Source organism: Pyxicephalus adspersus, chromosome Z, assembly GCF_032062135.1.
Source record: "Pyxicephalus adspersus chromosome Z, UCB_Pads_2.0, whole genome shotgun sequence".
Taxonomy (NCBI): domain Eukaryota; kingdom Metazoa; phylum Chordata; class Amphibia; order Anura; family Pyxicephalidae; genus Pyxicephalus; species Pyxicephalus adspersus.
In genome coordinates this window covers 70831182-70854228 of record NC_092871.1, presented here as the reverse complement: position 1 = coordinate 70854228, position 23047 = coordinate 70831182, and the positions used below count along the sequence as shown (strand labels likewise).

Genomic DNA, 23047 nt, shown 5'->3' with positions numbered 1-23047 from the left:
GGACTGCTCTGCTCCCTGATTGGCTGAGGAAAGGGAAATCCTGATGATGCTTGAGCTGTCATCAGGGTTTCCTATTTCCCAGCCAATCACAGAGCAGTAGAGGTGATGAATGGAGATACGTATCTCCATTCAACCTCTATTGCCCAGGTATTGCTTGCGGTTACAGCTAATTGAAGGCACCTGCTTTCAATTAGCTGTAACTGCAAAGTGCCCATGGTCCGGGAATCCCACAATGACAATATGATTCATAATGTCATTGTCGGATAACCTGTAAATAATTAAAAAAAAACAAGTTAAAATAAAACACATACAAATTTAATTAATTTAAGATTAATTTTTATTTTTTTTTTAATTTTTTTTTCCCCGAATTTTTGCCGGTCGAATCCTGTGTTTTCGGGTTGGGTCTATCCTAATTCGAAAAGCCATATTCGGGTCGAATATAAGGACAACCCAAATTCGAACATCAACACTAGTCAATAGGTTTAGAAAATTAAATCTGTAAATGGATAGACAAGTGGCCTAAAGACCGGATCCAGAGAGAAGTGATTAATGATTCATACTCTGAATGGACTAAGGTGATTGGTGGTGTATCCCAGGGTTCAGTGTTGGGACCTTTACTGTTTAACATCTTTATAATTGATATAAAGTTTGGGATTAAAAGTACCAATTCTGTGTTTGCAGATGACACCAAACTATGTAATGGTGCCCTACAGGATGTCTATAACCCACAAGCAGACCTGGATGTACTGTTTGATTGGGCAGCCAAGTGGCAAATTACATTTAATATTGAGAAATGTTATGCACTTGGGGGGTAACAATATGCAAGCTTAGATCATGGATCTAAGTAAAGATGCTGGTAGATCATAGACTTAATAATAGCATTATTAAAACATTCCTCATGCAGTCTAGGGGGAATACATTTGGTGGAGTCTAAAATGCAGAAGAATCTGAATGTTCTAGCAGATTAAAGACTTATTCATCGCAGGCAATGCCAAGCTGCAATATCTAAAGCTAGCAAAGTACTTCCTTGTATTAAGAGGAATAGATTGCAGAGATCAAGACATAATCCTGCCCCTGTACAAAGCATTGGTGAGACCACATCTGGAATATGCAGTACAGTTTTGGGACTGGATCACCCTGTATAAATACATAAATGGTCAATATAGAGAACTCTTTTCTTAAATATTCATTTTAGGATTGTTACAAAGGACAAGTCGGCACTGGAGAAAAAGATGTTTAAACTCCGGATAGGGAAAGAAATGTTTCACTGTAAGGTCTGTGAAAATGTGGAATCGGCTCCCTCTGGAAATAGTTTCAGCAACTACTATAGATTGCTTAACGAAAATGCTGGATGCTTTTCTCGAAACACAGAATATAACTGGGTATTAAAGCTTTAAAGTAAAGTTAACAGAGACTGTTGATCCAGCGAACATCTGATTGCCTCATGGAATCAGGAAGGATTTTTTTCCCCTGTTGGAGCAAATTGTACCAGGGTTTTTTTTTGCCTTTCTCTGGATCAACTATGTCCATAGAAATTTATTTCTGGGATATGTTTATTTCCCTAGTGGTGGAACTTGATTGACATGTCTTTTTTCAACCTGACTTACTATGTAACTATATACTTGTAGTAACAATCCATTATAAGAAATAGTATAGAAACAGTATTGAATATTTATATATACAGTATTGTATATTAAATATAAATTCTGTGTAACACTTACTTTTCCTCCCCAGTGCTTAGCTGCTGGCATTTTATGGACAGTAATGCTGACTGGTGTGGTTATTAAAGGAATAACAAAACACTGCTACAGTTGTGCCAAACCCCCTGTTGCTACAGTGATGTTTGTCTTTGTAACCCTTGTGCTCCATAGTTATACCTTGTGCTCCAAATTGGTCTTTTACCTCCGGTGACCCTTGTGCACATATGAACACGGTGTTCTAGTGGCCCGTGGTGTTTCCATGAACTTCATGTTTCTATGACACTTGTTCTCCTGTTTCTCTGCTTGCTGTTTCTCTAGCTTCCAACTTCTGTTTGTTTCTAACTATGTCTGCTCACTGCCTGCCCTGATCTTCAGCATGTTCAAGATTGACTAAGGCCCAAAAACTAGGAGCTGCCAGTAGCAAGGCCCAGCATCTCTTGCAGTGAACACCAGACTGTTCCAAACACCACTGGAAACTAAGACAATACAATTTAATAGTTTGTACAATGTTCCTAATATTTAGACTTTACAGAAAAGTTTTTACTGACTATTTGCTAATATTAAGGAAAAAAAAGAGTTTATAACAACCATCTGAATAATACAAAATCCCACATCTCAATATTTACTAGACATCTATGCAACACAAAAACAATCATGGGCAATAATTCCAAATACAATAATTTAACATACAAAGGTAGTAACCATACTGTATTTTTAATAAACATGTATGCAAAACTGTTAAAACCATTTAAAAATCCATAGAGTCAATCTCAATTGTAGTTTTACACATTTTGTAGACAAAGGCCCACTTTCTCAGGAATTGAGATCTTCAATTGTACATTTATTAATTGAATTACATACAATTCTAATATTAAAACACATACATATATATATATATCTCAGATAACAATGGGGATCAATTTTTAACAAATTTTTTTGTTGACTTCAATTTTTAGGCTTATGTACAATAAAATAGGTATGCTGATTCTGAAAGTGCAGTTAGTTTTCTTCTATCATGTCAGGTTTTTTTCTCTACCGCTTATAATAATGCGATTACTGTAGCCAGTGGATTTGTATAGGCTATTTAATTACACGGGAGACAGTGTGGTCAGAGGTTGTGCGCTGCTCTTCATAGTGAATAAGCAAAATGTATTTTTCTACTTAAGTATTTCCTTTCTTTCAGATCATGTCTGGCTGTCTGTGGCAGTTTCACCATTCCCAGTCAAAGGGTAAACATCAGCACATTTGTAGAGCAAGCCTATTTCGCATATTTCAGTGTTAGACCTGGTGATCAAGATAAGTCTTTGGCCCCTTATAAGGTGTGCAAACAGTGTGTTGAGGGTTTACGGATGTGGACAAAGGGAACAGATGATAAGACATCATTTGGTATACCTATGGTTTGGCGAGAGCCAGGAGATCATTTCATTGACTGTTACTTTTGTATAAAAGTACTTTTGTACTTTTGTTTTTGTGAAAACTTCCGGATATAACAAGAAAAATAAATGTAACATAGAGTATCCTAGTCTACCATTGGCTATACACCCAGTGGCTCATTCAGATGAAATCCCAGTGCCGGTTTTTGTTACACTACCCTATCTTGAAAAACATGATTATGGTGATGAACTGGGTGACAACAATGATGAAGAGTTTAAAATTGAAAAGGACTCAGTTCGTAAGGGATTTGATCAGCATGAGTTAAGTGATTTGGCACATGAGTTGGGACTATCGAAGAAGGCTTCATAACTCCTAGCATCAAGACTGCGAGAGAAAAACTTACTTAAAAAAGGAACGAAGGTATCATACTTTCAAACCAGAGAAATTGCATTTTTGCAGTACTTTAGAACTGACAGTGGCTTTGAGTACTGGTCAGTCCCATTTGGCTATTCAGTTTCACTTTGTGAAGAATATGCTGACATAAAGAGTAACAAGGGAAACAACACAATTGGGTCATCGGCGTTTACCTTAAAGTTGTATGCTTCCTTCTTGGTCAGCAACGGGATATACCAAGTATCCCAGTTACCTGTGCATGTGGGACAGCAGAGTTCATGAGAAGCATTGGGTGGAAAGGAATTGGTCTCCAAGATCTGCCCTAAAACCAGGTGATCCAAACATTCTACATGAGCCACCTGTTGATAGAGAGAATAATTTATTCCCGCCTCTGCACATGAAACTGGGTCTGATGAAGCAGTTTGTTAAAGCTTTGCCAACTGAAGGAGATTGTTTCAAGTACCTCATTTTGGCATTTCCTAGCCTGTCATTTGAAAAAATAGGCCAGCGTGTTTGATGGTCCACAGATTCGGCAGCTCATCAAAGATGAACATTTCATCAGGGCAATGTCAGAATTCGAAAAGAATGCTTGATCATCATTCAAAGCCATTATCAAGGACTTTCTTGGAAATGCATGAGCAAATATTTACACAGAAAGTGTCCAGAAACTTTTGGAGAGCTACAAAATTCTTGGTTGTAATATGAGCATCAAAGTGCATTTTCTGCAACGCCATCTTTCTAACTTCCCAGAATACCTTGGTGCACTCAGTGATGAGCAAGGTGAACTATTCCACCAAGATTTGAAGGTCATGGAGAGAAGGTATCAGGGTAGATAGGATGTACATATAATGGGTGACTATTGTTGGAGCGTCCGGCAGGATTGTCCTCACACTGAACACTCCGGAAAAAGCTATAAGCATAAATTTTTACCTTAACCGCTTACCCACTTAATTTTCAAATGTTTTACTGTAAAAGAAAAAAGTGTAATAAAGTAACAAAAATCCTTTGTATGAACAAAAGAAATTTAAATAAACAGTACATTCAAGTTATTATTTCATTTTTTTTCATTGTATGTAAAATTTGGATGTTTTTTGACAAAAATGGATGATACCCTGTATTGTAAAAACTGGATGTAATAGCAAAAAACTGGGGTCATTTCTGGATTCACCACCCAAAAATTTGTAAAATACAAGTGTAAGATCTAACTCAACAAAAAATGTGTCCCCCAGTGTAATGTTTTCATTTACAAGAACTTTTCATAGTTACCCAACTCAAGAGTCAATCTTAGGTAATTGTGGTTCCCTCAGAATTCTGGCAAGAGGAACTTGTATAGAGCTCATTCAAAGTTTGTATTGCTAATAGGATATTGTCAACATTCCCCATATTATTATATATATTATAAACCAAATAAAAAATATTCCTTTAGTACCCTTTCAGCAAATTAAACCATCTTTTTCCTAAAATCTTCAATAGAAAATCGTCGTGTACCTTAAAATTTATTATTCCCCATTGGGTATTAATACCATTTATTGTAATTCATGTCAACTGGTAGATGACTACTTGAGGCTGTGTATGGGTTGCCTTCGTACATTAAGGATATCCCTGATATCCTTAAATTAATTGATGAGCATAATGTTCATCAAGGTGTGTACTTGGTCAACATTGATATTGAGGCCTTTTATTCAAGTATTCCTTATAAAAAAAATCATGGAAGTTGCTGAGTTGTTCCTTAAGAAGACTTGTCTACAACTTTGTAGAGAGAATGAATAGGTGATATTATTATTACATTACATTCTTACCAGAAATGTTTTTTTGTTTGATGAGACATTTTACCTTCAGTTGCGGGGTGTGGCTATGAGGACTAGATGTTCTCCTACGTATGCCAACCTGTATATGGGGGTTTAAGAAAAAGTTTGGTTTGGAGATGAGGCCTCTGCCACATACTTTTGTGCTCAACTTATATTGATGATGTTTTTATGTTATGGACTGGATCAGAAGGGTCATTATTAGAATTTAATATTAAGATACAATTTAATTCTTTCAACTATAATGTATATTGTTGTGTACAGGTTCCCTTTGGTTGTAGTAAAAGTTCAAGGACTTGTTAAATTGCCAACCCCGTAATAATGAAAACAAAAATGCATATCTAGTTTCAATCCCTATTAAGATTGGGAAGGATGGAACCAAAAAAAGGAGATTCTGGCAAACAAAGTTAAATTTATTTAGAAAGACAGAAAATCTGCTGAACACACACCCTGACCAAAATTTTGTTGAGGTTCCATCCTTTCCAACCTTAGTAGGGATTGAGACTAAAAATACATTTTTCTTTTCTTTCAACCTTAAATTTACTTGCCATTTAGGACAGTACATACAGCACATACCATTTTCACAATATTTATGAAATCATAGAAACTGTTTGGATGATTTGGAATTCAAATAAGCAGCAAAATAATTACAAATTACAAAGTTATTAAAACAAAGATTTTAGATAAGGTTTTGAAAAAAGCATATCAAAAACGAAAGAGAGATCTTGAGTAGTGTTGGTCGAATAGCTCACTATTTGATTCGGCAGCTATTCGCTCGAATATAGCAGAAAAATTCGGGTGGTCGAATGTCAAAGTCGAACACCATTAAAGTCAATGGGAGGAAAAATTCAGGTTTTTTTCAGCACTGTGTAGAGTTTCTACAGCCTCCAAACAGATGTAAAAAGATACATTGTAAAAAGATACATTATAAAAGGATACATAAAAAGATACATTATAAAAAGATACCTAACACTATTACATACCCCTGTACTTCACATGAAGATTAAAAAGCACCTGTCAAATCAATTTTAGGCTGAAGCTAGGTACACACTTCCAATAATTGTCAGAAAATTGTTAGAAAATGAACGATTACGACCGATCAACGATTTTGCACGATTATACTTGAACAATCATATTGTGCACAATTCTGTACATGCTGTAACAATATGATCGTTCAAATATAATCCACCAACAGTGTCCACACGCTAGATACAATCATTTGAACGATGCAGGGAGGGACATGTAAAGGTGAAAGTGTACCGCAGAAACATGCACAATCACTGAACAACCATACACAAGATAGATAGTGAAAGATCGTCAGTCAATCAGATCAACCGTGGCGGTCGTTCATTTCCAACGACAATCCTCGGGAGAGCGACGGAGCGGCACCCTGCTGCGCGCTCTCCCCTTCCCTTTCATTAGGATCGGTCGTCGTCCATCGTCCATGGATCCGCCAGGACGGTCGTCGGACGATGGACGACGGCCGACTGTACACACGGCCTATTTTCGCCCGATAATTGGCCGATACCGATTATCGGGCGAGAAAAATTTGCCGTGTGTACGCAGCTTTAGTCTACACGGACTGTTTCCCCAGCGTTTAACCTGAGGCTTTTTAAAGCCCATGTTTAAAGTCCCCATGCATTCGCATGGGCTAATCCACACCAGGACGTTTCCTTCTGGAACGTTTTTGAGCGTTAACCTAAACGTTGCTTGCAACATTTAAAAAATTAAAACGCTGGATAAACGCGGGAAAACGCTTTCATTGAACTCAATGGAGGCTTTTTCAAGCGTTTTTAAGCTTTTATGAAAGCTTCCACTGAAAACAAAGGGGGCTTTTATAAACATTTTTAGCAGGACTTTGGAATCTGGAAGCCCCCTTTAATAAAGCGACTCCCAGATCTCCACCGCCCCACCCTGGGGAATGAGTACAGGAGTACATAAATCCCCTTACTCATTCCCTGAGAGGGTTAAAATATAAGTAGAAAATAGGACAAGGCTTTAATGTTAAATTATTTTATTAATGTGTGTGTGTTTGTGTAATTTAACTTTTTTTTTTTACAGGTTATCCCAATGACAGGAGGATTTCCAGGGTTGCAATGAACAGAGCCCTGGAAATCCTCCTGACAGTGAGGGATTGCAGGGCACTAGGGGTTAAATGAGGACAAGCCTCTCTATTCACCCCCTAGTGCTCTGGCTGAGGTTTTACATTTCTCAGCCATTCAGCACTAGAGATGAATGGGGAGACTTGTGCCCATTCATCCTTAGTGCTCTGTGATTGGCTGAGAAATAGAAAATCCTGATGACAGCTCAAGCATCATCAGGATTTCCCTTTCCTCAGCCAATCAGGGAGCAGAGCAATCAGCGGAGCTTTACTATGCTGACAGCTCTGCTCCCCTGATCACTCAGCAGACAGTTCCCACTGTCTGGAGATGACAGTGGAACTGCAGAAGAACACTCAATGGAGTTTCTCCATTGAGAGTTCATCTGCAGTTCAGTTCCCACGGTCAACGGGCTGATAAGTATAGCCCAGTGACCGTGGGAACTTTGCGGTCACAGCTGATTGGAGGAGGCTTGCAAAAGCCTTCAATCAGCTGTGACTGCAGGCGAATTTTCAATGGAGTTTCTCTATTGAGAGTTCATCTGCAGTTCATTTCCCACGATGGAAACTTTCCGGTCACAGCTGATTGGAGGAGGCACGTGAGTGCCTCCTATCAGCTGTAACTGCAGGCGAACTCCCGGTGGAGTTTCTCTATTAAGAGTTTTTGATGTACTTATCAGAAAAACTCCATTGAGAGTTCATCTGCAGTTCCACTGCGATCCCTGGCACTACAGGTTAATTAACTTCTAGTCCCGGGGATCAGAAACAGGAGGATTCCTAGGGCTGCAAGACTGAATGCAGCCCTGAGAATCCACTGCAAACCTGGGGAATTAGAGGTTAATTAACCTCTAATGCCGGGGATCATAATGATTTCCTCAATCTTCCGATGGTTTTGCAAAATCAGTTTGCCGAAATTTCGTGGACCCATCGGAAGTTGGATGAATTTTTTGCGAGAATGCCTAAGGCATTCTCACTCATCTCTAATCAGGAGTTATTTTTGGAATTTCTTAATTTTGACTCACAGTTTTGGTTATTTCTCATTATTAATTTTGTTTGTATTTGGACATTATTGGATTCAATAATTACACATTAAAGCAATGTAACATTTTAGAGGTTTGAGCTGTGATTTGGCATATTTTAATTAATGAATACTCTCTATTGAAGGTAAATATTTAAGGGTTGGTTAAGATTCACATAATGGTTCTTTTGGTTTCTGGTTTTCTTTGTTTTGTTGTTTTTTGACTTTTGCAATATTAAATACATTTTAAGGTACAAGTACATTACTTAATAAAGTGAATAACTAATTAGGAATTAGATGTGTGCATTGCTGAAAGGGTACTATAAGAACTTTTTTTATTTGGTTGAAATAATATGGGAAACGTTGAAAATATCCTATTAGCAGTACAAACTTTGTATGAACTCTGTACAAGTTCCTCTTGCCAACATTCTGAGAGAACCACAATTACCTGAATTGGACTCTTGAGTTGGGTAACTATATAAGCTATTGTAAGTGAAAAGATTATCTGTGATGTATATTTTTTTTTCAGTTATAGAATTGTATGTATTACAATCATTAAATCTACAATTGTAGATCTCAATTAATTCCGTAAGAAGTGGACCTCTGTCTATGAAACACATCAAACTACAATTGAGATTGGCTCCTTGGATTTTTAAATGGTTCTAACAGTTTACACACATGTTTAATAAAAATACAGTGTGGTTTTATACTTTTGTATGTTAAATCATTGTATTTGGAATTATTGCATTTAAAGTCTCATAATTGTTTTTGTGTTGTAAAACTGGCGATCTTCTACCTGGATTGGGCCTTTTGAAAGTATCCTGACATTGGTGTGTGATAGATTGCTCAAACCATATCTTAGACATTCAATCACCTCCTGACCCTAACTAGTTTTTTGCACAAAGGTAGTTCATATCTGGAATCATACCAGGTTTAGGTGCCCCAACAGCTTTATACAGTCTCAACACAGATTAGCTACAGGTCTATTATACCGCTCTCCAGCTCAGTTATCCATCTTCCCTACAGCTTCCATGTTATTATTAGTATTAGCCAGTATTTATATAGTGCCAATATATTACGCACCACTTTACAAAGACCGTGGTCATATCATGTTATTCATGATGTATCCTTCCCACTTTTTTTGAGGAATTTTAGCAGCCTCATTGGCTTTGATAATCAGTGTAATACTAACTTTGAACTTCAACAACAGAACTAGATTGGGAAAAGGTGATCTATGTTGTCCTCTTGCATTCCTCGAAATGCCTTGGCATGGAATATTTGCTCTGTAATCCTGTGACTAATGACAATTGACCTTTTTTAGGTTTTCTTATACAGGGGGCCTTTACCAAACAACCGATTGAACTCTTAGCAGAACTCAAACAAAACAAAACTTACAGCTACCTTCTGTCTGATTTATGGGAGCTAAATGAAGATTAATTTAATAGTCTTGACAATTTTATCTCCTGGCTGCACAAATAAATATCCTTTCAGCAACCACTTTAACCCCCTGTCCCTTCTAACTTCCACTACCCAAGTGGGACCTATGCAACTTGATTACTCAAGATTTTTCTCCAGGAGACATCATGTTCTATGTCTCAAGACCTTTGTATGTGTTTTAGGTAGAAGGGACACTTTAAAGAACAATGTCTTTATTAGTATGGAAACTTCAAAGTCTAGCATGCTTGGAAACAGTCATTTTTGGCCAATACTATCACTTCTTACCTCTCTAATAGTCTCATAATATAGTAGCAGCTGCACCATGATGAGAAAATCATCTTTGTTTTTCAATGTGCCACAGGAGTCCTAGATTAAACTTCAATATATTTTCTAAAATGAAACACTTTATGTTTCTCCCATGTTTAACTCTTAGGTGGAGTCATTTGTACCCATCTATGTCCAGGAGAGCTTCAGGCTTCATATTCCATCTACGCATATGGTTTCCCACTGTTCTCAAAGTTCCAATTTTCTTCAAGATTTATAACTCCTGGATAATACCTTACAGTATGCTTTGACCTATCAAACTCAAAATGCTAACAGAAATCATCATAATGCAAGAAGCAGGAATAATTCTACCTTTCTAGCCTGTGGCAAGTATCCCCATCTAAAGTTTTCTATACCTTGTTCCCAGAAATTTCCCCACTCAGTGTTATTTAAAAAGAGATCAACCACAATTGTTCCCAGCCTTCTTTTGTATAAAAGTACACTGAATATTTAGAAGGAAAATAGAAATCACTCAAAAAATTTATTTTTTGTTTCATACGTTTCATCCTTGGATTGGGCTATTTAAAAATATCTGTGAACTTCCCAAACACCACCCATCAAAAGTGACAAACTTCACATTTCATTTTACAGAAAACCTAGTAACTGATGCAACAATCTCAAATTAAAATAATTAGCACAAGTATAAACTCTGTGTCTAGTGTTAGACACAGAAAAAGGACTTTCAATATTACTGGATAATACAGCTGCACCATCACTAATGCTGTGTACTCCTTTCAATGCAACAAATGTACCCAGTGATAAAATAATGGAGAATCGGGACAAAAAATACAGACAAGAATCAATCAACACAGACACATAAAAAGGAACATAAGGAACATAATTTCTGCACACCCCTTGAACATCATTACTCACAGCCTAACCACTCTATAGAAAACAAGAATGTTTTTGTTCCTAAAGAAAACTTTAAAAATACTCAGATGGAATTTTTGAAGTGCAATGATAATTCTCATATATACAATAATTTACAATACAATAATATATGATAAAGTAGGAAAGTTAACTGAATTTGAACCATAGCTTTCTAAATCACTATTATACAGTTTTGACTATTTATACTTCTGTTTTTTTTTTGTTTGCCCTCCTCCCATCCAAGGGACCACCTCTCTATCCCTTTTCTAAATTATGGAAGCAGAAGTGTTGTCACCCACAAAAGCTTGTCCTGAAAATGTAACTGTTAGTTTAAATAAGAAAGTATTGCATATACTACCTAACTCTGCTATTGTTTTTTTAATGTTATATTTACATTTCCAGTGGTTTAATACTGGCTTGGTAAAACATGGGAATGATAGGACATCTTTTGAATTAATTACATAATAGATAATTAGTCAGCTAAACAGCAGTGACAAATAGGCTACAACTGAGCAACTGTATACAATACTGTACATTAGCAACAGTAAATTTTACAAACTCACAGGCAACAAGCATGAAATATGTGAGAAGCAAATGCTGAAATTTCTCCAAACCATACAAGCAAAAATCACTTCCCTCCTGTGCTATCTATCTCTTACCTGTACATACAGATTCAATCTTCATTCTTTTCAGAGAAGGCTCAACTTCCAACTGGTGGGTCCTCCAATCAAATATAATGCCTTTTTGTACTTTCTTGCACAGAGAAACCTTCTCTATTTGCTCATCGCTTAGCACATTTGCCCAAACATTGAAATCTGTGATATTGCCACTAAATGATTCCTTCTCCTTAAATGTCCCTCCATAGGAATCCTGATCTTGTCCAATTATAAAAACACCACCTTTGATGATATCTTCTGATGCAGGCAGTTTTGAGACACCTTTCCACTTGCCATCAGCATAAAGGGCCAAAGTACCATTGTTTTTTTGCCATGTTATACAGAAATGATGCCACTCTCCATCATTGGAGAACATTGGTGAGTATCCAGAGTGTTGTTCATGAACGATGATAGCAAATTTGACAAATCCATCCTCGTCATACATTCCTCGCAATTGAAACTCATTGCTGAAGTTAAACACTGCATAAGAAAAGACTGTTGCAAACTCTTTAACTGAATTGCCCCATTGGATGTAAGCACAGACAGTAATTTCTGAAAATGATGGAAAGTGTGAAAGCAATTTGGCATATTTAGTGTCCGTTCTTTTTTCAAAGACTAGGGTAGTCAGTGTCTGGGTTTCTAAAAGGGAAAAAAAAGTATTCTTAATGACCAGATGCAGTTTTGCAACAAATCAGAGGATGTGGAGGGGAAGTGGTATCATTGAATTTTTTTAAACCTTGTCTGACTGAAAAGATCAAATTATGGCATTTATAATATATGTATTCCTACTACAAGTTATTATCACAGTGCAGTTGTACCCAAAAGCCCACTAAAACATGTTCATAAAAGCAAAATAAAGCAGAACAATACTGGTCATAATAGGTGTATGTGTTCCCACTAAATTAAAGTTAGGCCCCCTCTTCCACCCCACTATTCCCCTTATGCTCACCTTATCTCCTTAAATTCATCTTTTCTTTTCACTGTTCCATCCTTTCTCCTCTGCATGTATATGTTACATATATGTTATATGTAAATGTAACCACACTAAAATTGCCAATACACTTTTGAAGTAAAATAAAATTGCCGTCCAATTTCAATCCTAATATAATTTTTTTTTTTTGTTAACTATTCAAATATGTAATGTAATATGGCAACCTGGTGTAATGAGACTGAATTTTTTGTACACAGGAGCAGAATAAAACTGACTAACAGCAAACGTACTTGTGATTTCTAAATCGAAAGGCCACACCAAGAGTGCATGGAATCAAAAAGTGCTCCTATATGAAAATTTGATCATTTTTATATGAGTGTTAAAAGATAGCTTGGTAATGAAAGTATAATGAAAGCAAAGGTGCTGGAATAGGCATGTTAAGATTAAGTTTACAACCAGTTTACTAGTTGTGATATCTGAGATGTGTACTTTTTATGTAGATATTATTATTTTGGTTCAATCCAATTGTGTTTACTAAGTCTGGAAATCAACAAAAGTTAAAGTATGGTTGGAAAAACACATTTTGTAAGGCATGGGTTACATTTTTTCATTTGAGATGCAGACACCCCCACTGGCTTCTCCCCTTTCCCAGCAATTTTGATAGAAATACTTTTTTCAGGGCCTTTATAATGGATTTAAAAATTCAGCAAGCACAATTTGTGAAAAAGGTAATTGATGAAAAATCATGTTTATCTAATTTTTTTTTTTTTGCTCCACAAACAAGTTTGGTAAACTATTTCACTCAGCAATAGCTTATATGACTTTGCTAAACATTGTTTGATTCTCATTACAATTACCTTTGATGCTGACCTCAGATACAAATAGGCAATATTTTAATTATTCTGGGAAATGAATAACATTTAATTATGAGTATGATTTGACAAAAACAAAAAACACATGCTTGGCTTACTGTTTTCCTCCTTTAGCCATACAGGGAATTGCACCTCATTTGCAGCTAATTTCTTGATGTCCATTGTATTAGAGAGTAGAGAAGCAAATTTACATTCACAATGTTTTTGAGCTTGTTTTTGAGTTGAAGGCTTCATAATATACTCATATACACCATGCTGACTTTCAAAAAAAATGCTGGAGTTGCAGGAGCCTAAAAATACATTTATAAAAAACATGTGTTACACAGCACAGGCAAGTATTCTTTTACAAATGAACTATAAGAAGATGTATACATTGCTTGAGATTTGCATTTTAATACATTTATCTGCATTTCAAAGAACATCTCTACAAGATACTTGGCTCAAATGGTATCCACCAATGTGTTCTAAAAGAGTGTTAGGAATCATAATTCCTTAATTCCTTGACTTTCTTTAAAACCTGAACTAGTAAACATTTTATAGTGCTGAAAAATATTCCTGTACTCTCCCTCAATGCAGTATCCCTTGGTACTTTTTTAAGTCACCCTCACCCTGTAATGTGTAAATCTTCCTAATAGCCTCTAAACCATCCTCACAGAGGTTGCAAAAGATATTTTACCAGGAATCAGGATGTGGAGTTTAACTCTCTTGCAGTACAAAATAAAATGAACACCAAAAAGTTACACATATATGAACTTGTTTGACATGCCATTTGAAAAGCACATATGGTAATATGTCCCTCATTTGCCACTATAACAGCCCCCACTATTTTGAGGTTTGTCCATAAGATTTTGCAGTGTGGAGAAATGTTTGCCCACTCAGCCCAAAAAGATTATGTATGATGTTATTGAGAAGACATAGCTTGAAATCAACATTCTTTCTGTGCTTTTTTTGTAACCACATTTTGAAAACCTGTTTTAAAAAAGATATGAAAAAAGAACTGTCAGATTAAGGGATTCCTGGGGTACCGAACACATAAAACTCCCTACACTTACAACTTGCAGGCTTTTGAGAAATCTTGCCTCTGCTCCCCTTCATGCCTCTGGTACATGGAAACCACACAGTGCGATCACTAGCACTTAGAGGTAAGCTTAATAGGATAATATCAGTTTGAGTTGATGCAAACACTCACTCACAATCCTTACTGATTTGTGCATTCTCCACAGCAAACCATTTAATATTTTTATTATTATGTGTGTAGTACATGAAAGGTTACCAAAACATAAGTTACTAAAATAAGATATACAAAAATAGTGTTTTCATGGGGTATATGAGCTCAGTTAGAGTATTTGCCAGCATCTTCTGCTATTTGACCTGGGGAAAAGATAACATCTTCCGGATATGGCTGTGGTTAATAGTAGAAATGCAGCTTTACATATATTTATTTGGAATCCAGGTCCAAAGTGTATTGGAAGGAATGGGTGGGCCAAACACATCTCATTCCCAGGTCAGTATTTAGACATGGCTGTCCAATACCTGACAAGTTCCTAAAAAAAGCAAATTGCCAGTTCAGACTGGTGGATGGAGTCGGAGCCTTAGGCCAGGTGTGGCTGAGGGAGACAGACCTAGGGCAAGCCTGAGAGTGGATGGGGTAGCAGTTGAGCCTGCAGCAGAATGTTGCAGCTCACTGTGGGTCTGATATGGTCCTTTTTTGTAATAAACACCATTGTCTAGGAGTCCTAAGTATTAAAAAATATCTAGACCTGCCCACACTTGGCCCATGAACTATAAAAGTCTGCACTGTTTTCAACACATAATTTTTACATGAAACCAGTTTGGCCTACTCCACAGGTTAATTCACGTTTACATTTAACAAGTGATTAATACATACCTATGACATGAGATTGATTTGATTCCAACTCATTCCTGCACCTGCATACATCAAAGGCCTGTAACAAGAAAATATTAACTGTACAGAATATTCGTTTTGGTAGAGCAGTTCTTAGGATTACACCTAGTTACAAGTTAGATAAAAAAATAAAAAAAAAAAACAGCTCAAAACAGCCCTAAATTTTACCAATGAACCCCAAATAAATGGCGAATATCTAGCCATTTTAACCACAAAAACTGTAGGATGAGCCAGCTAGTTCCTCCATATCCCATAAAATTTCACTTAACTGTAAAACTACAAATTTAAAATAATTTTTTTAGGCTGGGTCTACATGGACGGTTTTAAAAGTACATGTAACTGGGAATGAGTACAGGGGTACATAAAAGCCCTTCCCTGAAAGGGTTAAAAATATATGTAAAAGAGGGTGCGCATGCGCGGTGCTCCGTGATGGCAGCAGCCTGATTGAGCTCGGCACTGCCTGCGAGATAGCCGCCCTGTTTCACTGCGAGCACCGAGCGCATCACCACCTTTTCTGCACCACCGCTTCCCATGATCATCAGTTGGAGGTCTTCGCTCCCAGCAAAATAAAAGGTGGACAGTGGGACAGGAGAGAGCTGTAGCGTTGCAGCTTGTTACAGCCAAGATGGCGCCCAGCAGCACAGAGAACAACGTGGCTTCTGGTCCTCAGTTCAGTGAGTCAGAAAGCTCCCTGCAGGGTTTCTGACCTCTTGGCTAAAATGCAAGTTATATTGCACCAAGCCCTGGATGCACAGTTTAAGAAGTTGGTGGATCATTTTTCACAGGATATTAGGGAACTTTACTATCGTACATCGCAGCTAGATGGGCACATGAATGATACTACTACTGTCCTGGAAGGCCATGAGGAAGATATTGACTCTCTGAAATCTGACATCCAAGCTCTTCATTAAAAACTGGAGGACATGGATAACAGGGCCTGCCGTGCAAATATAAGGATAAGGTGGCTGCTTGAATCGATAGTGGATCTAAACTCCACGGTTACTGCATTATTACAGGAGTTAGCGCCAGATATCCCCATAGAGCGATTGGAGATGGATCGTATCCACAGAACCCTCACTAAACGCCAACCTAAGTGCCCGCCTTGTGACATTGTGATACATTTCCGCTAACCACCGCTTTCCAAACCAAAGAGCGCCTTATGTGGGCGGCTCGTGACAAAGCTCCATTACACTTCCAGGGCCATGATTATCAAATATTCGCAGATCTGGCTCCCTCCACCATCCAGAAAAGGCGGGCACTTAAACCCTGGCTATTAGAGCCGCAATACCATTGCATATCTACAAAGATATCACCTACATAGTGGCCACCCTGGAGGAAGAGGATAAATGTTTCCATGACCTGGGTTTCTCCTTGCTGCTCCTCCTAATTCCCAGCAGAGGGCCCACTGTGCATTTGAGGGTCCCCTCAATCATCACCCTCCAGCTCCCAGGTCCCAAGGCCACAGCATGATGAACACCCCCGTGCCATCATAGATGCAGATCCCTGAGGCTCTGCTCTTACTTATCGGGAGCCATGGTTGATATTCACTGCAAACATGATGGACTCAGACTATTGGGGGCTTGCCCCTCTCCTACCTCTTCTACATGCTCATTAGCCTCTATTTTTGTGCTAAAACATATGGTCAGAAGACTCTGCTGACAATGTTGTGATTCTCAGGACTTATGTTTTTGGGTGGTAACTTAATTTTAGATTACTTTACTGTTATTTTTTCTGTGGTGCCCTTGGTGCTCTCTGAGATTGGTCATCATCTACATTTAGCTTGGCTTCTCTCGGGCTGTGGTCACTGCGCACTCCTTAGATGCCCACTGGTTTTATTGTTCAGGGCAGGTACCCTATTACATCGAAAAAATGTTTGTTGAATGCACTCTTGGCCTCCAAGTAGGGTCAAGTGCACTTTTTTTGGTGTTGTTTAGTGTTTGTCTTTGTGTACCCCCTCTCTACCCACCCTTTTGCCCCCATTCCCCCCTTTTGGGACCGGACCTCTCTAATATTTATCTCAAGAAATGCCGACTGTGATGCTGAATTACTGTATTTACTATGCCATTATCACTGCTTAGTTTGAATGTTCAGGGACTGAACTCCCCTGCTAACAGAGTCAAGGATTTTCGGGGCTTTCATGCACTGAAGGCTGATAATATTTGTCTCCAAGAGACACACTTCTCAACCTCTTCCTATCCAAAATACTTCAGTAACCACTACAAACAAGTTTATCTGGCCAAGGGCCCCACCAAACAGAAGGGGATCCTAATTGGCTTTAGGCAGTCTTTGCCGTTCACCTGTGATCAAGAAATCAAAGACCCTGATGTCTGTATCTTATTTTGGTGGAGCAGTTGGGCGATGTGTAGATAAACATAGTTTCCTATTATGCTCCCAACTCTAGGCAACTTCCCTTTTTCTGTAGCCTGCTGACAGCTATACAACAACATCAAAAAGGAACATTGTTGTTATGTTAAAATAAATTAAATTTTACACCCCACTCTAGACAGAAGACAGCTCCAAGCCCCGCGGAAGCTGGTACTCCATAGCTCGGCTCCCAGCCTATTTGCAAAGTTCTTGCAACAACATAATCTGGTAGATAGCTGGAGGGAGTTACACCCCCTACAAGATTACACACCATTTTCTTTTCCTCACAATGTCTGGACTAGGATTGACCATATCTTCCTTTCAACCCTCTTGCTTCCCCAAGTACAAGAATGTAAAATTGCACCAATCTCGTGGTCTGACCATGATGCTGTGGTACTATCACTCTCCTCCTTATATGACAAACCCCAATTGAAGGGGTGGTCAGAAAATGATGCTTTATTATGCGACCCGGAGGAGGGTGCTATGATCCAGCAACATCTGCGGGATTACTTTTCCTGCAATGATACACCTGAGGTTGGAGCTGCGACACTCCGGAATGCCCATAAGGCGGTCATCAGAGGCAAACTTATACAACTAGCCTCACATAAAAAAATCAAAGATTGGCAAAGACCATGGAGTTGGAAGCAAAATATAGTTTTCTGCTTGACCAGGTCAAGGGTTTCCCTTCAGAGGCCCTTAGGAAACAATTCGAAGCAACTCGTACTGAGTTGGAACTGTGCCTGAATAACCAGGCTGAGAAACACCTCTGCTGGGTCGGCAACAAATTTTATTCCAGGGGTAACAGAGCAGACACACTCTTAGCCAATAGATTGCATTTACAGTAAAGACAACACAAACCCTATAGGCTTAACATCCGGGTTTTGTTTGTTTGTTTGTTACCAGTCACCCATCCAAAATCCTTGAAGAATTCAAGTTGGATTAATTAAGTTGAATTAAGTTGGAATCCTTCCTAGAATCAATACCTCTCCCACCTGTTTCAAAGGCCTTGCATGCAACTTTAGAAGCTGAAATCTCAGAGTAAAGCATGCCATATGTCACTAGAAAGCAAATAAACAGCCAGGTCTAGATGGGTTCTCGGCCACTTACTATAATCAATTTAGTGACCTACTAACTCCACATCTAACTAGCTTGTTTAACCACCTTGTGCAAGGGGACAAGTTCGGCCCTGATACGCTCACTGCCAGCATTTGTATGATACCTAAACCCAACACTGATCATTCCACCTGGGCCAACTACAGGCCCATCTCCCTGCTAAATTTAGATGTCAAATTATGGGCTGCTGTCCTGGCCAGGTGCCTTAATACTGGTATCCTATCTCTAATTGGCAAGGACCAAGTGGGATTTTTGCTCCAGAGACAGGCGGGTGACAATGTGCAACGTTTAATGCAGTTGATTAATCAAGCTCATAAAAAGGGGTGTCTGCAATGCTGGTATCCCTGGACATAACAAAAGCCTTTGATACTGTTTCCTTGACTTCTCCATTGGGGGTCAGCCCACATTTTTGCAAGTAGGATGGTGCCCTCAATACTGAGCCTAAGGCATTTGTGAAGTTTGCAGGCTACCGTTGAGACTATTTTCCAAACCAACGAGGCACCAGGCAAGGATGCCCATTATCTCCACTGTTGGTTGCCCTGGCCATAGAACCCTTAGCCATTTCAATCCGTGAATTCCCAGATATTTAGGGCTTAGAGGTGGCAGGGATGCAGCTCAACTTGTGCTTGTTTGCGGATGATGTTGTATTTCTAACATCCTGTAATTTCTCTCCCCAATCTGCATAAGGTCCTTGATATATTTTCTAGAGTGTCTGGTCTCACTGTCATTTAGGATAAGTCTAAAGCCCTCACCATTTCTTTACCAGAGCGTCTGAAGTCCTTGGTCAAGACTATGTTCCCATATCAGTGGGAGGACCATAGCCTTCCATACTTAGGTATTCAGCTGTCAGCAACCTATGGGGAAATGTTTACTGTGAATAATGCTAATATTCTGAATTCAGTCACTAAGATGCTGGAGACCTGGAAAAGGAACCAAATATCTTGGTTTGGGAGGATAGCTGCCCTTAAAATGACTGCATTGCCGAAACTCCTATATCTGTTTAGAGTGCTACCTGTGAATGTTCCAAATTCCTTGCTCCTGTCTCTACAGCAACTATTTCTAATTTTCATTTGTTCATTTACAGTAGGCCCACAGTGGCCAAACAAATTCTATATTACCTTAAGACCCATGGTGGCCTCTTGGTCCCTAATATTCATTACTATTATCAGGCCGCTCAACTAGCCCCATTGACAGATTACCATGCTGCCAAGCAGGCACCCCTGTGGGTCTCTATAGAGGCATCCTTGGTATCACCCATGGCTATTTATACTTTACTCTGGACACATCCACATTGGCGTAGTCATGTTATAGATCCTTTTATTAAATATCCCCTATTGGTGTGGGATTCTGCTAAGTATTCAAGCAATTTGACGTCTCCACATACACCACTAGCTACACTTAGAGGGAACCCTGCCTTCCTACCGGGCTATGATAACCCCAGGCGTTTTGAGTGGTGGGATGAGAAAAGTTTTCATAGAGTCAAAGACATGGTGATGCTGTGTGGTATACGATCCTTTGACTCTATTAGAGAGAAATATGAAGCTAGACCCACTGAATTTTTTAAATAATTACAACTAAGGCACTATGTTCAAGGAACCCTGAAGTACACTAGATCTCCCACAAGTACCACCCAATTTGAACGAATTTGTGCTAAGGATCCAGTGGGCAAAAGTATTCTTTCTGTGGTATATCGGTCCCTGCTCCTGGCTAACTGCTCCCACCCTCTATCATATGCATCTAAATTAAATGTGGGACGCTGCAGCACATGGTAACCCCAATGTGCAGTACCATGAAGCCAATTAAATCTCCTTTGTATTTACTGGCGCCAAGCAGACCCTAGCTCAATCTTGGTGGTCTGGCATGCCCACTGTGACACAAGTGAAAAAGAAGGTGGTGTGGTATCTAATCAACGAAAATATGGTGGCTAGACTCCAGAACCGTCTGCATATGTTCAGAAAGGTGTGGGATCCGTGGATTGCGCACTATATGCAAACAAAATTTGATAGTTCTCTCCTTACCATATGAGTGGGCGGAAGGTCAACTTCTATTATCCCTATTTGTTTTGCTTCTGTGTCAGTGTATAATTGGTAATTTCATGTCCATATCGAGTGATATGTGGTCCTTCCCCCCCCCCCCCCCCCCCCCCCCTTCCTGCCCCCCACCTGTTTGTCTGGTCCGGGTCCTTCCTGTTTTTTATTGTAAGTGTCTGTACTAGGAATATAGATAGTTATTTTGCACTAAGAGGGAATGTTCATTATCAAATTCCTACTGGGATTGGGTTTGATTGCACATAATATTTTCTCTATTATACAGATACCCCAGATGCTATATTATCTGTTATGTACCTCCTTGGGTCTTATGTGCCTTAGAAACTCAATTTTTGCAGATAATGGTTCTAATTGGTTCACTTTTTGTTTGTTTACACGGTTAAATCTGTGTGTCACACTTATGTGTTTATATCTTGTATGTGTTTATTGTTTTGAAAAATAATAAAAATTTATTGGAAAAAAAACATTTATGTAAAAAATAAAACAAGACTTTAAAGTTAAAGTATTTTATTAGATGTGTGTGTTTTGTGTTAACTGTGTTTAACTTTTTTTTAGAGGTTGTCCAACAATTAATGACATGAGCACAGCCGTGGGACTCCTGACTCCTTATCAGATGTGTGTGTTTTGTTATTAACTGTTTTAAACTTTTTTTTACAGAATTTTTTTACAAGTTATCCTGCTCCTGACAGTATGGGATCCCAGGCACTAGAGGGCAAATGAGGACAAGTCTCCCTATTCACCTCTAATGCTGATTGGTTGAGAAAAGTGAAACCCTGTTGATGCTCAAGGGAGAGGGTTTGAATTCACTGCACCCCGAGCCCTAGAGGAGTTTTGTAGCATGTGCTCTGTACCCATGTGGGTGCAGAACTCATCCCACAGCCCGGCTAGGGTTGCAGGAGCAGAGCTTTCAGGATAGCAGTGACCACTGATTGATTGATTGATTCTGTGGTCCTGATGGAGCAAACAGCAGAGATTAGCTTTCTTGATTGCTCCCGCGGTCCTAGCAGAGCTGTGGCATGTGTTCTGCATCCACTAGGGAGCAGAACACATGCCACAGCTCCATCAGGGCTGCTCTCCCGATTGCTCCGCGAGGTGGACTTTCTTGAGAGCTCCACTTTCTTGACTGCTACCGCAGCCCTAGCGGCGCTATGGCGTGTTTTCTGCTCCCATGCGGGTACAGAAAACGTGCTACAACTCCTCTAGGGCAGCGTGAGCAGTGAACTCACACATCAACCCTGGAGGAGTTGTAGCACATGCTCTGTACCCACATGGGTAGTTGATGGCTGAGACAAGGGAAACCCTGATGACGCTTGAGCCATCATCAGGGTTTCCTCTTTCCCAGCAATTTAGCACTAGTGGTAAATGGGGAGACTTGTCCTCATTTGCCCTCTAGTGCCTGGGATCCCATACTGTCAGGAGCAGGATAACTTGTAAAAAAATTCTGTAAAAAAAGTTTAAAACAGTTAATAACAAAACACACACATCTGATAAACATTTAAATGTAACTTTAACATTAACGTTTTGTCTTATTTTTTACACATATTTTAACCCTTTCAGAGAATGAGTAAGGGGTTTTATGTACTCCTGTACTCATTCCCCAGTATGGGATGGCAGAGTTCTGGGAGCTCCCCTATTCCAAACTCCTGATAAAAACACTTCCATTATTTTCAAGGGAAGCTTTCATAAAAAGCTTAAAAACGCTTGTAAAAGCCTCTATTGAATTCAAAGGGTACTCTCATTGACATTTTTAAGTGTTTATAAACGCAGGAAATGCCCCTATTGAGACCAATAGGTGCATTTTACCATGTTTTATTTGTTAAAATGTTGCATGGAGCATTGTCTAAAAACCTGCCTCAAAGAAACACCTTCGTGTATATTAGCCCATTGGAATGCATGGAAATTTCAAACATGGGCTTTTAAAGCCTCAAGTTAAACGCTGGGGAAACAGTCTGTGTAGACCTAGCCTTAAATATGCCTAGAATATTTTTTATATATTACCGTATTTTTCGGCCTATAAGACGCTCCGGCCTATAAGACGCACCCAATTTTAAAGGAGAAAAACCTAGAAAAAAAAGATTCTGAACAAAATACTAAAAAATCACTCTGTGTCAGTGTATCACCTTCTAATCACTCTGTGT

The 23047-nt window shown here is 38.8% G+C and overlaps 1 protein-coding gene and 1 long non-coding RNA gene across 2 annotated transcripts in view; both read right to left on the bottom strand.

The window, feature by feature from the left end:
• Positions 1 to 12120, bottom strand: part of ADGRD2 (adhesion G protein-coupled receptor D2) — a 258692-nt gene extending 246572 nt beyond the window's left edge. The window contains exon 1 of the mRNA XM_072430618.1: positions 11679 to 12120. Within this exon, the coding sequence (XP_072286719.1) occupies positions 11679 to 12120 (442 nt within the window). The remainder of the gene's footprint in view (positions 1 to 11678) is intronic.
• A 1462-nt stretch (positions 12121 to 13582) lies between these two features.
• The window catches only part of LOC140343367 (uncharacterized), a 44662-nt gene continuing 35197 nt past the window's right edge, over positions 13583 to 23047 (bottom strand). The window contains exons 3-4 of the long non-coding RNA XR_011923306.1: positions 15367 to 15424; positions 13583 to 13768 (exon numbers count right to left, since the gene is read on the bottom strand). This is a non-coding gene — a long non-coding RNA (uncharacterized lncRNA). The remainder of the gene's footprint in view (positions 13769 to 15366; positions 15425 to 23047) is intronic.